We start from the raw sequence: 15,722 nt of genomic DNA on the forward strand, positions 1-15,722 counted from the left end.
AAGTTTGTGAGCTCCAGGAAGGATACTAGTTAATTAAGCTGGTTAAAAGAGTGAGTAGACACATGCCCTGCTTTAAAAATCCTGTAAACTATAACTGTCCTCGATATTTCTTAATTCACCTTAAAATTTACGTCATTTCCAAAATTGATCAGACAGGTGACGGAAATTAGAAATTGGGGAACGTAGAATATTTATGAAGAAGAAATGCAAAGCATGTTCTTTAAAATATACTTGTCATAAGTACACTGTACACTAAAATAGTGAAGTTTAACTCTCTATTAAGAAATCGGAAAGAAAAAAAATAACCTAAACTAGCAATGTGTTTAGATCTTCATTTGATAACCATTCAACATTTTCTTAGTCAAATTCTGAGGGGTCAACTATAATCAACTATAAGATTAACACATGAAGAGAAGGATGTGTCTCTTGATGGTATTTTTAATAAAAATTAAGAGAAAATAATATAATTATTTGTATGTGATAGGTGAGGGTTGTATTCAGCCAGATCCTGTTTGGAGTTGACCCATTCAAATTAATGAACTTAAGTTTAGCATGTCTATTAACTTCAACAGGTCTAGTCTGTTTAGGACTAGTGTCAAATACTGTCCTAAATGAGCAGGAGGAAACTTGATGTAAGGAATCATTTATTCCTGGGACGTGTAGCCCTGTGCCTCTATCTCTCAGTTTGCATTCTTATGCAGGTTCTAGCTATAGCTGGGATACTGAAGTGTGTGAGCTCAGTGAAGCCAAATCCAATAATAAAACTGAAGAGTGAATATAAGATTTGGCTAAAAAGGAATTTCAGTGTGGGATGGCTGTGCCAAGATTCACCAGGGAATTTGGGGATATGGAATGGATGAATTATTTCTCATCACTTTTACGTGGTGAGAAGGTGACAGTCTCTTGTTCTGCAACCGCACATTGAAGCCATAATTTGTGCCTTTGAGCTTTAGGCCTTCACAACTGTAATGATCTCCGCAGGAGATTCCCCTTGAAGTCCATTGCAAAACTGCAGCTGGTGCACAGCAGGGCAATCTATCTTTTGGTGTATGTGACTGTATGTGGGGTGTCACCAGGAGCACACAACAACAATGTCCCATAGTCTGGGTTTCTTCTTCCCTTCCAGGCTAAACAGAACTTGTGCAGAGTTAACAACTGAGCAAATATTATCAGCGGAATCAGTGAGGATGAAGGTGGGTGCTCACAACCATTTGCACATTCAAGTTAACAGTGCTTGATAGCTCCAGTGGGTTTGTATGGTTTTGCTTGGTAGATGAACACTTAGTGAAAAATCATAGGATCAGTGGGTTGACTCAAACTAGTTTGTCACATGACTTAGGCCATTCACAAGAATCCTTCCTCACACAGAAACCCACTAGAAAATAATATTGATCGTGAACAAAGGTGTGTGTTGAAATAATGACCTTAGACAATTTCACACCAGGACCCAAAAGCATAAAATGATGCCCCCTTTTTCTATACTGAAACACAGTTTTTATAATGACATACAGAGATGGAAAGTGAAGTACGGAAAATGGTGCCTTCTCTGAATGTGCTGTCCAAAGTGACTGTATTGTGATTCTGGCCCAGCAGTTGTTTCACATGAGCTGAACACTCTTATCGAATGATGTTTTTCCGGCATGGTGGGTGAAGCACTACGCTGTGTACACACACTTACTAAACTTGCTAATTACCTTTGGGTTCAGAAGGACTAGGCCTGCCCTGCCATCATTTCAACTTTCAACTAGTCATTGCAGCTGAACCCGTAATGTCTATGCATCAAGATAAGATCGCTGCCATTGGCCAACATTACTCAAGTCTTTGGATTCTACATGTGAAAGGTCTGGAACGGGGATGGTCAGCCTTTTTTTCTTAGGGCCACATTCCCTGAGGAATAATCTGTTGGAGGCAGCATACTGGTGGTGGCTAGAGTGAGAGCTGATAATGGGTGGAGAGACAAAGGTATCCTAGATCAACTAATCTAGAAGAAAGGCCATTCTGCTTCAATATTCCCTACAGAATATTCTCCATCCTATGCACTGGGTTTAAGAGATTACTCTCAAATAAGATTGCAGAGGCTTTTCTTTTGCACAACAGACCAATATAGCTCAGGAAAACAAGTGAAAGTAATATCCTTGTGTGACACACACACCTGGCAGAAGCCTACCGATTTGCTTTCAGGCTGTTGGGGGAAAGTAAGCTACTCAACTAGAAAAAATTAAATCATTCTTTAAAAATAAAATAAAATATTGCCCCTTTTAATTGAAAGAGGAAAAGAAGGGAAACCACTATAGAAAGCTGGGGGAAATAAGGAGGAAATGAACAGGAAAGAAGAAACTCTAATGGGACGGAAGAATTGGGCTGCTTTAGGAGGAGCCAGGATGAAATGAGGTCAGAGGACAGGGATATTAAACAAACAAGTTTAATATTACACCAGATGTGATGCAGTGTGTATGTATATGTATATATAGATGTATACAGGTATGTACAGTGTGTACATATATTTTTATACTGCCTTTCAGCTTTAAGAAGAGTCCAAGTAGTCAACTGAAAACAATTAAACACCAACACACTTAAAAAGACTCAATAAAACAGATAGACAAAACCATAATTAGCTAAAACTCAAAACACACGCTAAAGACCAGGCAAAACTACAGTATCTAAACTGACCACTCAGAAGGAGCAAGTCTAACTTTGCTTGGGAAGCAATTCCACAATTGGCAGGGGGGCTGCCACTGAAAAGGCCCCATCTCACAGTCTTCCTTACCTGATGGTCAGGTACATTTGGAGGGAAGCAGACCTACAAATATTGTAGTCTTCAACTATTAAATGCTTCAGATATAATAAGGCATGCCTAGCACCATCACTATCTGTTTTTAGTGACAACAAGACAAAAACATTTTTATTCACCTTAGCTTGCTTTTGGAAGTTAATTTTGAGACTAAAGTGTGTGTGTGTGGCCTCTTCCTCTGTTCATCTTTTTAGTGGTTTGGGTTGAGTTGGATCAGCCCTTTTACACATGTTATTGTTGAGCAGTTTAGCTTGGATTTTTGTTTTCTTGTTTTGTTTTACTTTTGTTTGTATACTTGTTTTTAGTGTTAGTCACTTTGTGTGTGTGTGGGGGGGGACGAATAATAAAGAACCACAAGTACACTAACAAGGACTAACACCTTGAATTGGGCCCAGAAATAAATCTGAAGTCAGTGCAAATTGAGCAAGAACAGTGTAGTATATGGCAAGAAAAGCAGATGCTAGAAAGAAATCAATGAGGTATTTGTGGGGTTTATACCCAATTTACTGTGGAACTCGCTGAAACTGTGCTGGAAAAGGCACAATAGTAGGCAAAAACATTTTGGAAGGGTGATTACTACTACTACTACTACTACTACTACTACTACTACTACTATTATTTGGCAACCCTAGTCATTCAGAATTCTGTTTCTGGATCCTGCCCTCAGGAAATGATTTGTGTTGCATGTTACATTGCGCTACAGCAAATAATACAACTGCCACTTTAATATTTGAACTTTTAAAATATATTTCATTGCCAGATGTGAAACTTTATTAAGATGTTGTACTCCTTTCCCCCCTCCCCGTCCCTTCCTGCATCCTTAATGTGCAGGAGCCATCTGTGTGCATATATCAGCCAGCAACACCTCTCATCCAGTTTCCAAATCTTCTTTCCCAGTACGTATGAAAGAGCTTTGGAAATCAAATGAATAAGCAATCGTTTTAATTAATGTCCAGAACTTCAGATAGCTTAATGAATATTTCCACCTGGACCTACGCAATGGGGATACACAGAACTCTGTGAATCCGTAGTGATTTCGTAACTGCTTGCGCAGGTAGGTGAAACTCTGGACCTGTCAGCAAAAGCTAGTGGGCCAAGAAAGTTGTTGTCTTGGGTTAAACCCTAGAACAGGAGGTGGCGTTGGAAGGTACAGCCACAGCCACACCGTACATGTCAAGCAGTGTCATACCACTCCCCCCCCTCCTCTCCCCTTGACTTCAGTGGAAGGGAAATTAATGACATCAGCTCCAGGGCTAAATCTGTGGGCATGTCTAGGTAACAAGATGTCTTTAGATCCAAGGGTGCCCTATCCTTTCCCTGGCATGGTTGCATAGCTGACACAACAAGCAAGCATCTAATCCCACATTTGGGCCTTTTCCAAGGCAACTGTGGCCCATCAACCTCAGGGTTGCCTACACTGACTGGCAGGAGCTTTCCCAGCTTTCAGATGTGGATCTCCCCTACCTGCAGATGATGGGCTTGAACCAGGGGCATTGTGTGCGCAAAGCATATGCTCTATTACTGAGCTCTTCCCCATACAGTTTGGGAAGGAAGGAGATATGATGTTGGCGTGAGCCTAAAACTAGCCCTTCCCCTGCCAAACTGAATACAGCAATGTCCGATGCATGAACAGAGCTGAGGTGTCTTCCCATTTATGTTCTCCCACACATCACCTTTACACAATTGTTTATCATAGGACAGAAGATTAATAATCTGTGCCTTTATTTTGGATTCATCCCTGATTTGCTTACTTTGTCAGTAAGGCTGGTTTTCCACATAGCTTTCAGAATATAAAATAATTTGAACTGAATGAAGGTCAGGAACTGGTTTTAAAGAACCCTACATGTAAGCAGTAAGAAATATACCTTGAGATATACCGACCTTTTTACTCTGATTTTATCTAAAACAACTCCAGCTGTGTCATGTCTGCTTCTTCCATTCTAATTGCTCACCATAATCTCTGAGATCTGGGTCTTTCATAAAAAATGAATGTGGGGGGACTGGTTTGATTTATGTGTGTACGTGTGTGTTGGTAAATAAAGCAAGTAGCTGTTTCCTCCCCTCACCCCTCTCCACATAAAGGATCTTGACATTTTAAAAGTATCTTTTCAAAACGATTGTCACAGAATGGACAGAAAAAGAATAAATAAATACTTTGCTGCTGTACACAAAGGTCAGTGCGACAACTCAAGGGAAAAAACCCCAAGCTAAGGAAATACAGTGGTATGCTGAATATTATTATTATTATTATTATTATTATTATTATTATTATTAAAAGAGGTTGAGAAATTATTCAGATTTTTCTTGCCTTTTTGGTACTGAAGTGTGTCTCGTATACCATGCTGCAAACCAAAGAGGTAAATTACTAAAGTACAAAATTAAACCAAGAACTAGATCTTAATTCATTAACATTAAAAGTAGCCTGTTGGTCATTCCTGGGACACAAATCAAAGATTGAAGGCAGGTGTCGTATGTACAAGGGATTTAACCAAGTGCAAGAGCTTCTGCGTTCACTACAAGGGAAGGAGAGTTCCACATTCCTAAACAAGCAGAGGCTTTGACCATTCAGCCAGCACAAAATGTCAGTGCAGTGTTTCACTCTTATGGCAATGTTTGCTGGACCGTGTTTGGCTGGGAACTCCTCTAGCCAAACCATTTCAGGCCCTGAAACTGTAGTCACTGAGGAAGAACGTCCATTTGGGCCAAATTAAGTGAGATCTTTGTTTGTACAGCATTTGAGAGGAGTGTGCTCTAGAACAGATGGTCATGGAACTGTGCAGACGGGAAGCATCTGGAAATGTAATCTTAAGTGGTGTCCAGAACCTGGTGTGAGGTGTAAGTGTTGCAGAACTGACTGGGAACGGGCTTCCCACAAACATCTGGCTGGCCACTGTGAGAACAAGATGCTGGACTAGATGGGTCACTGGCCTGATCCAGCAGAACTTTTCTTGTCTTCTAAGCTGCTTGTCCCCTTGTCACAGCCTTGACTTGATAAGTGCTAAAACTTAGTAATAGATCTTTCCTACCATGTTCTTAGCTCTGATCTCCTTTTCTTAAGGCAGTGTTCCAGTGACAAGGGTGGTGGTTTAATGGAAAACCTGTTAAAGACACTATTAAGCTCTTCATCCATTGAGTGCAGAGACTCCAAAGACTTCCATCACCTCTTTCTGCTGCAAGGTTGGAGAACCTGTGACTCCTACAAGCCACAGTCAGTATGGTCAAGTCCACCGACAATGTTAGCAGAAGTTACAAAGAAGCCAGTGCTCCAACCTCCTTGCCCCTTGCTGATTTCAGCTAACCAGTCTTCTAACTGCATTGTGCGAAAAACCCAAACTAAACAAGCAGGGGGAAAACAAGTGAGACTCCCCTATGGATGAAAAGGCAAAAACACTGGGTTTATTGAATAAAGTTCAGTAGAGCAATTACGGTAACTCTCTGGTGGTGCTGGAGGGATTACTTTCAGAGGTATGGGTGTTTTAAAAGCTAGATGGCCAGTCTAGGAATTCAGAATGAGGAAAAAGGAGCAGGGTTTTGGAACTGTACATGCTCTGTAGCTCCAGGTGGATGCATACACTCTACCCAATCTAGCCCAAATATCCTGATAACTGTTTAGTATTCTCCCTCCCCCAGCTATCATGGGATCAGTTGCTCAAGCTTCTTTCACCCCCTTTGTTATCTTGAATACAGGCTGCCAGCGCATGCCCAGAAAGATGTTAGTCCTGTGGTTGGGTTGGTACTGATCTTGGTGTGTTCTTCCAGACTGCGGTCACACTTATAGGAAACCAGCTGGATAAATGCTGTTCCCTTCAGTTCCGAGGCAATTTGGCATCTTGGGCTTTGAGATACGTCTACAGGCAATTTTGTTTTGAAGTGTTGGAATGCCAAGTCCTGTGATTAAGTTAGCATTGCCTGTTGCATCTTTCTAGTAGCAGAATGTTCTTTTCTAAGCTAAACGTTCATCCCAGGTGCAGGAGGAGCCCAGGAAGAACAGTTGCAAGTTAACAATGAACCACACCAGAAATGCCATCTGATGCAGGGGTAGCGCAAGCATCTAGGTAAAGGCAGAAATCAATGTGTCTTTGTCCAGGCAGGGATGCACAAGTCAGAGAGCTGGTACCAACCCATTGTCCTGGAACTCTGTGCCTGGAACTAAAGGCTTTTGAGCCTGATCCTTCAGAGCACAGCTGCAGGCCATGTGGTTGCCTGAGGATTTGATCCATTCACAAGGAGTAGCATATTCATGAGCAGGCATCCCCAAAATTGGCCCTCCAGATGTTTTGGGACTACAATTCCCATCATCCCTGACCACTGGTCCTGTTAGCTAGGGATGATGGGAGTTGTAGTCCCAAAACATCTGGAGGGCAGAGTTTGGGCATGCCTGCTCATGAGCATCCATTTACTCCTGAGGAGCACTTGTTTCTCATATGGGCACTTTGTCATCTGGTAGCTGACTGAGCTTGCACCTTTAAGTGCCTGTGCTTCCTAGGACTTTTGGGTGCTGAGCTGCCACCTTCAGTTCTCTAAAGGTGCTACCTGTGTTTTGAGAAGGAGGTTGGGTTGCCATGCTCTCTGAGGCGCCCAGATTCCCCTGTTCTGGCTGTTGGTGCCTTGCCAAGGGCTGCTGTTCTGTGATGTTTACTTTGGTGAGGAATCAAAAGAGGATTCCTCTCAGTGTGGGCACAACAATGAATCGTAATACATGATTAAGTGTATTAAGGACTGGCATGTTTTGAAAAGAAGAGGTACATTAAATTAGAAATGTAGCAGCAGTTTATATGGAAAAAGAAAAAAGATAAAGAAAAAAACATTTGTACTTAGAAGTTTGACTGGAGGCAATAAAGGTCTTTTATAAGACAAGAACATATATGAGTACATGCACACTAAAAACATACCTAACTTATTAAAGTGCATAACAACTGGCTTATTGTCCAGTGTGAAGTTGGAACCAGCTTGAAGTCAGAAGGAGAAGCCTAATCAATTTCTTCTGGTTTTTCAAGTGTTGACAGATATGAGAATGGCCTATTCCTCCAAGTGCAGTAGCTGTGTGGTCCAGGTTTCCCTGATCCTTTTGTTAGCAAAGAATAATCACTGCAAAGTACGCATAGGGTGGCCCTTCAAAATGGTAATCGAGATTCCCTGAGTCCATAATTGCTGTCTAAGGCAAGCATGTCTCTGCACTCACATATAAGAAGACACGGAAATGATAGAAACCACTGTGTCCTTTTTAGCAAGAGCATAACCCAGAGCTAGCTACTCTTTTAAAGGTCAATGGCATTAAATAGGATTGCTGCTTAACAGTTTTGAATTTAAAAATTCATTAAATAAGTGTCGACGTCTTCAGCCACTGCTCTAATGAATGTTTTTGCATCTCATCAAAGCAGGGTTTGTTCACCTTCACAATCTTCTTATACATTTCATATTTCCTCTGTATAGACCTTGGATGGGGACGCCTGCAACGCTGAAAGCGTGATGCTGTGGAGGGAACGCAATAGTATTGTTATTATTATTGCCAGTAAAGTAGATACCTAATGGTAATCATGGACTAGGTTTACTGGGGGTAGATTGGTGCAGAGCAACCATTTTGTATATGTGTTGGTCTTTAAGGATTCATTTTAAGTATTTAGGATGTTCTTTTTTCCAAACAGCTCACTAAATTCCTAGGGATCATCCCTTCCACCATCTTGAAAATATATCAGGTCATTAACTATCTTATTCATTCCAAATCCTTGTTAACCCACTTCTTTAGCACAGTCCCACTCCAATCATACATATCAAAATGCATGTGTGCAATGTTTGTTTCAGAAACCTCATGGAAAACCTCACTTAGGATCCAACCTAAGTCCTTTCCCACCCCCTTTTCAGGGTTTGCACCAGCTTAATATCCACCAGGCTCAGCTCAGCCATCTGGCAGGATGGTGGAGATAGGTTGGCGTGTCTCTGTCTGAGCTAAGGATGGGGAGTCTTGGTAGTGTAGCCTGGTTGTGCTGGGAACCTTCTGGCTCAACCAGAGATCTGGTAGATCTTACTCATCTCAGCAGATCTTGCTGTAGGATTGCTCCCTTAATAGTTTATCAACATGTAATACCACATGCTTTTTGGAAAGCATTTCACACTGTGTGCCGTGAGGTAAGGTTTCCTAACAGACACCAGGCTTCCCCATATATCCTTGCCCTAAGAGCAGGGATAGAGAACTTTAGCACCTCAGATATTACTGGACTGCAACCCCCACACTGGCTGGGGCTGATAGAGTTTGGAAAGCCCCAGTTCTTCTCCCCTAAAATATGCCTTTTATTGCTTTTCGTTTCAACACATCACTTCCACACAGTGATCAGCAGAAGTGATTTTATGAGCAATGACCTCCCCCAAGCACATGTTCAAAATATTTTGACTTTTGAAAACTATTGAGTGGCATCCAATTCACTCATTCTCTTATCACAAGGACTTTGGCTGCACATTGGGACTTTCCTTCCTTCTCCCCCCCCCAACATCTGTTCTGGGTCTCTCCCCCCACTTGGGCAGCCTTCTGGAGTAGATTTGGGACATCCACAAGTTCTGTTCCACAAACAGAAATCCTAATAGAATGAGTGCATTGGATAATGCTCTGTGTATTGCATTTGTGACGTCTACAAAATGCGAATGATACATCACCCTTTGGCAGAGGCATAGCGTGGTAGGGCAGGGGGGCATGGCTCCAGGCACACATTTTTGAAGGGGTGCATGGCCCCAGGACAGGCACAGAGCCCTGGCAGCTGAGGCACGGTGGCAGGTGGGTTTGTCTAGCAAGCAGGTGGATGGAGGCAGCGGGTGAGGAGCCCATTGGAAGCAGGCTCCGTTCACCCTCCACGTGGGCTCCATGTGCCACCTGGCACACGCCTCCACCCCAGCTGCCCAGTACACCAAGGGGGCGCAACATTTGCCCCGCCCCAGGCTCCAGCAACCCGTGCTATGCCACTGCCCTTCAGTGTAGAAATCAGTATGTGGTTTACGTTGTCAGGCATGAGGTGGGAAATAAACTTTCTGACTGCTGGCTTTCTGTTTGATTGATGTGAGGGTAGAATTCAAACAAGCAATCCTCACTGAGGCAGCCCTGCTGTGTAACAAAATTGTAGAATATGAGCACCTGCATGCTTGAATTGCCCAACCCCAAACAGAATTAGGCAGGCCGTCCTCTTATGTTGGATTATGGCCATGGAGTATAATTGGACTCTGTCTCCTCCTCAGGTTTTCTCTCCGTCTTTTTCCCACCCCCGCTCTCCTAGCAAAGGAATTGCCTTCTGGAGGCCTAGTCAAAAGGGAGAGAGGATACACTGAGAGGCCCTGAATGATTGAACTTTTCTTACCACTCTTTTGAGCTATGAGACAGGCAGTGTGTTTAAAAATAGACCTACAGCCCTCCTTCCTGTGTAGCGCTTTTCACAGCAATTTGTTCTGAAGGATGAAGTCATGCTTGGAGCTTGCTGGTGACTAGATGGGCTGTTTCCAACAGAGTATGCAAAAGTACAGACTGCAAGCTAAAAAGAGATGGCTGGGGGTTTGCAAGCCCCCATACCCAAAGGCTAGCCGAAAAGAGGGAAGGGATAGATAAATACTTAAAATGCTTTCAGGAATGAGAAACATGAAAGGAAGATTTATGGATTTCTACATTTGTGAAACCATCTGGAGAACTGGGGTTTGCACAGAGTTTGGTTTTTGTTGGTTCAGGATCTGGAGGGGTGTGTGTGTGTGTGTGTGTGTGTATATATATATATATATATATATATATATATATATATATATATGGATTTTGCAAATGCATCGATCTTTCTGTGCTGCTTACTCTGTGGCTTCTGAGAATTTAAACATGAAAGAAGAAAAACAACAGCCCAATCCCTTCAGGATTTGTTAGTTACTCTAAGGGGTCCAGCTCTGAGAAAATAACCCTAAAACAATATCTATTCTCTTGTTAACTCATAGAAGCACAATGTCATTCTTGTTGTGTTTGGACAGTTGGTGACCTTTGACTCCCCCATTCCAGAAAATTGCTTTCGGCTGAGAGAGGCTGCAAAGAGCTTTCAAGGCCTGGACTTTGGTTCATGGTCTCGAGCCAGGCAAACCATCCCTTTTCACCCGCCAGGTCTGTATACTTTCAAATCTATATATATATCGCTCTGGCGAACGAGACAGATCAAAAGGCCCCCCTCTTAAACAGGTTTCAAAAATGCACATCTGCATTGCGGCAAAGAAGGACTGTATGGAAATCAATAATATCACATTCAAGCAGCCTCTGCGACTTTGACTTCAAAGTGACTCCCGACGTGTGTTCTCAATTTCAAAAGAAAATGGGGGCTAGAAAAGAGAGAAATGGGCGCAAATGCCTCTCTTCCCTCAGTTCTGTTTGTAAGCCAGCTGGGTTCTAGGATGTCCCTTTACTGTTTTGTGAGGGAGACCCTGCTGGGCCGCATCTTGGGGGCAGGTTTGTTAATTGCCTGCACCTGTGACTATCACCAAAGACAAGGTTGCCCGGAGTTGCAAACAGCCCACTGGCTCTTCCTGCTTTTGGAATGCAAATGATTCTGACTTTTATGAGGGAAGAGGCAAAGAACAAGTGCAGAAAGGGCAGCCAGCCTCGAGAGGTGTCTTTCGCTGTTTGGCTTCTTGTTTGCGTTGGAGCCTTATAGCAAGATCCTAATTTTAATGAGATCCTCGTTTTTATTTCTTTGGCCCTGGATCTGACAAGTCATACTCTTCAGTAGCTCCATTGAAATAAATTGACTTAACGTCATGCCAAATTTTTGGGCAATTCTTTTCAACGGGTCTACTCTTAAGTTTTTGTTTTATTTTATTTATTAGTTGATTTTTCAGATAGAAAAGAAGCTCAAAAATGAACATTAAAAGCAATAGTAGAACAACCTAAAACACACAAATGCTATATACTTATTTATTTAAAGAAGGGGCCCTGGTTGTTTGTGCTATCAGTTAAGATGGCTGGCTGTTGTTAGACGCTTTAGGTCTCAACTGTGTTTTCTCTTTTAAAAAATAGTTAAGTTCCATTAGTAAGTAGCAGCGTCTGTTCATATTGGAAGCCTGAAGATATATGTATCTAACTAACTCTCTATTGGGGCAACTTCCAGACATTTCCCTCTTTACCAGGCTGGAGCGCTTGTGGAAAGAAGCTGTAAGTGAAAGGTTGTCAATAGCAGGACGCGATGGGACATTTCAGAACTGCACACTCATAGGGTTGCTCACACGTTTCGTTCAGTGAGTGTGCAATCTGTGTATCCAAATAGTTAAGCTGTACACTTATACATGTAAGATTCAACAAGTGTATTATTGGTGTACTTGTATACACAATAGGTGAGCTGTGCAAATCAATACGTATGTACTCCTTCACACAAACGCTTGTACATATGTAGAGATAGCTTTTAATTCTGTTCGTTGTAATGTATGGACAAGCGGTATGTGTCCCGTTGGCTTCAGCATCCTCATTCCATACCTTGCTTTACCTGTGAATGGGACAGGACTCCATTTAAAGGGATACAAATCTGCCACCACAACATGATTTTGGCCCAAGACCTCCTTTATTACAACAAATGGCTATATTGTGTGCCTTCAGACCTGGATCCTCAGGTCTTTTTTCAGATGGTGTGACATACCCTTGGGGGTTATCCATCTACCATTTAACCACACAGATAACATCACTGTAGAAACCACATCTGCTTTAAGGAATTGTTTATCAGCACCCACACAGATAACCTGAGTTGTGGGTATGCTGTGATTCAGCAAGTGGATGTTTTCCTGTGGAGAGGGCTTGGATGGCTTGCTTGCTTGATTGATTTAGTGGACTTGTATCCTGTTTCTCCTGATATCCTCAAAGTGGCTCACAGATCATGTGAACAGGCTGTGAGGGTTGGATCCAACTTAATCCTTCTCAGAGTAGGACCATTGTGATGGGAGGAAAATCAGAATACTAGCTACGACGTTGTGTGGCAGCATGCCCCCCCCCCCAAAAAGAGCTGGAGGAAAACAATAGCAACTATATCATTATAAGTGGTAAGAGCACAAAAGCCCTAACACTTGTTGTTGTTGTTGTTTAGTCGTTTAGTCGTGTCCGACTCTTCGTGACCCCATGGACCAGAGCACGCCAAGCACTCCTGTCTTCCACTGCCTCCCGCAGTTTGGTCAGACTCATGTTTGTAGCTTCGAGAACACTGTCCAACCATCTTGTCCTCTATCGTCCCCTTCTCCTTGTGCCCTCCGTCTTTCCCAACATCAGGGTCTTTTCCAGGGAGTCTTCTCTTCTCATGAGGTGGCCAAAGTATTGGAGCCTCAGCTTCACGATCTGTCCTTCCAGTGTGCCTCTCAGGGCTCATTTCCCTCAGAATGGATAGGTTTGATCTTCTTGCAGTCCATGGGACTCTCAAGAGTCTCCTCCAGTACCATAATTCAAAGGCATCAATTCTTCAGCGATCAGCCTTCTTTATGGTCCAGCTCTCAGTTCCATACATCACTACTGGGAAAACCATGGCTTTAACTATACGAACCTTTGTTGGCAAGGTGATGTCTCTGCTTTCTGCTTTTTGCTTTTTAAGATACTGCCCTAACACTTAGCTGGGTACAATCATCACTTGGATGCATTTGCTAAACAAAACCCTGTACAATTAGTGCTAAGAATGCGTAGGAACAGATATAATATGGGGTGTTCTTTTGGTGAATTAACCCACAGCCACAATTTTCTTTCACCTCCTTTGATAAGTGAAGGAAACCCAAAATAAATGGATGTATATCCCTATCCCCTTTATTCCATATGTATAAAGTAAAACCTTCTTTCGATTCTGTCTCCTCCAGGTGGCAAGACTAATGAAATCCAGCCCCTGAAGCAGTTCTCCCCCAGCTGCTGGAGCTATCAAGTGATCAGTGTCATCCACAGGCAGAGGCCCCTCTGGCTTTCAAGATGGGGTTTGCATGATGAGTGCAAAGGATACCTGCCCCATGTGGGTAATTTATAAAGCTGAAATGAAAGAAAACCCGAGGCTTATTTGTGATTTATTTTACTTGTGAAATAGATGGTCACAGAAGTCTAAAGAAAGACCCAAGGCTAAAGCTATGTTGCAAAACACAGCTAAGGATCCTATTGCTACATATTACACACTGGAGTGGTGTACGGATAATTTATTTCCCCCCAAATCTTTATCATTATTATCATTATCATTATTTAATGGAAACTATAGACGGCTACATACTCAAGTTCCTTATCATAGTTGGTAGGGTATGTGATTAATGCACTGTTAGAATTAAAATGTTGTAAATGGTGTATCCAGTTAATGCATATTAAGTAGGGGTGGGGGTAAGCCTGCAAAAAACCCCATAAAGCATAATGTATCCTAGAACACAATGGCTGGAGTTAAGCATCTTTAAATCCTATTGCTTTGAGAGAGAGAGAGAGAGAGAGAGAGAGAGAGAGAGAGGCGCATGCTTATCTTTCCTGTTGGAGTCAAGAGAATGCCAAAGCACTTGACTTTGGTTGGATCATGTCCAATGTAAGTGGTTTCCTCAGTGATTAAATAGTTCTTAGAAACTAGAAAACAAGATGATCTGTTAGTAAATTCTACTTTGATTCTCACAAAGCATCTCAGCTTGGATTGTGCACAGGGCCATACATTCCTGGTTATATATTTGAGAGTGACTGCATCTGGTGGGAAGGAGAGGGAAAGTTTGTTACTCAGGATTGTTCAAGTTCGCAGGATTAAAATCATGGCTATTGTTGTTATTAAAAATGTTCTGATACAGTTTTCCATGGGATTGTTTCCTGTGAATGTGAGAAGTAGAGGGCAGTGAAGGCACAATCTGGTATCAAAAAATGAGTTATTGATTCATTTAAATTGTTCGGCACCATTTCATTAAAACAAAATCTTTTTCAAGGACGGTGTAAACTTGGGATGAGGAACTTCTAGCCAAATGCAGACCTCTCTATTTGCCCTTGGGCCCTGCTTCCCACCCTCCTTGACTGGACTGTGTTTTTGCTTGACTGGAATGTGTCCTTGGACTCTAAGAATGCGTCTTGCAGGCTTGGATGGATGGAGGACAGGGAAGAAAGTGTGCTTAGAAACTAGTCTGCTGTGCAAAGGTAAAATGCACATTTGTTGCTCTGCCCTCTTGATTGTTCAGATGCAGCACTTCAGCAGAGAAAGTTAATGTAATGAGGTTAAATCTTATTTTCAGTTTTAATAGGATATATACCCACTGAAATCAATGATAAGTCAGTTATTACTTAATTGAGCACCTTGGAGGAAAGGTGGGAAACAAATGTAATAGTTGAATTTAAGAATTTTTCTCAGTGGGTCTAAACTGAATAAGTTGGATACCATACTTATACTTTATTAACTTACAGTATTCCTGATTTATATTTTAAGATGTGGGAATTGCCTAATGGATGTACAGTGATACCTCATGTTAAGAACTTAATTCGTTCTGGAGGTCCGTTCTTAACCTGAAACTGTTCTTAACCTGAAGCACCACTTTAGCTAATGGGGTCTCCCGCTGCCACCGCACGATTTCTGTTCTCATCCTGAAGCAAAGTTCTTAACCCAAGGTACTATTTCTGGGTTAGCGGAGTCTGTAACCTGAAGCGTCTGTAACCTGAAGCGTCTATAACCCGAGGTACCACTGTATAAATATCATTGGAATTGGTGGGAGATAAGCATTGGAAGCATACTGCTTCCCTTGTCCCCCCCCCTCTCTGATGTTGCCCCTCTTCGTCTGCTCCTCCCTCCTCCACAATAATTGCTAACTGCCCAGTATGGTAGTACATGCCCATAAACAGGTTAGATATTTGTTCAAACATGCATCAGAGTGAAGGGGAAGGAAAATAATGTTAATTTATTGGGTAGTACCGTAATTTTGGGACGCAGGTGGCGCTATGGGTTAAAGCCTCAGCGCCTAGGGCTTGCTGATC

The 15,722-nt window shown here is 42.3% G+C and overlaps 1 protein-coding gene across 7 annotated transcripts in view; it reads left to right on the top strand.

Annotated features, from left to right (window-relative positions):
• LOC307220151 (uncharacterized protein) overlaps positions 1-15,722 on the top strand; it is a gene marked incomplete at its 3' end in the record, with an annotated part of 350,445 nt that overhangs the window by 280,073 nt on the left and 54,650 nt on the right. For 3 of the 7 annotated variants that reach the window (XR_013840712.1, XR_013840713.1, XR_013840714.1), the window contains exons 7-8: positions 1,127-1,193; positions 10,806-10,904. The exons of 1 other annotated variant lie outside the window; for it this stretch is intronic. Coding sequence is in view for 2 of the 6 variants with exons in the window: in XM_079983856.1 (XP_079839982.1) it covers positions 10,806-10,904; positions 13,616-13,776 (260 nt within the window). Of the gene's footprint in view, positions 1-1,126; positions 1,194-10,805; positions 10,905-13,615; positions 13,777-15,722 lie in introns of those variants that run through there. 3 more of the 7 variants (XM_079983856.1, XR_013840715.1, XM_079983857.1) reach the window with 3 other exon arrangements.

Source organism: Podarcis cretensis (assembly GCF_951804945.1).
Source record: "Podarcis cretensis genome assembly, chromosome: 7".
Classification (NCBI taxonomy): domain Eukaryota; kingdom Metazoa; phylum Chordata; class Lepidosauria; order Squamata; family Lacertidae; genus Podarcis; species Podarcis cretensis.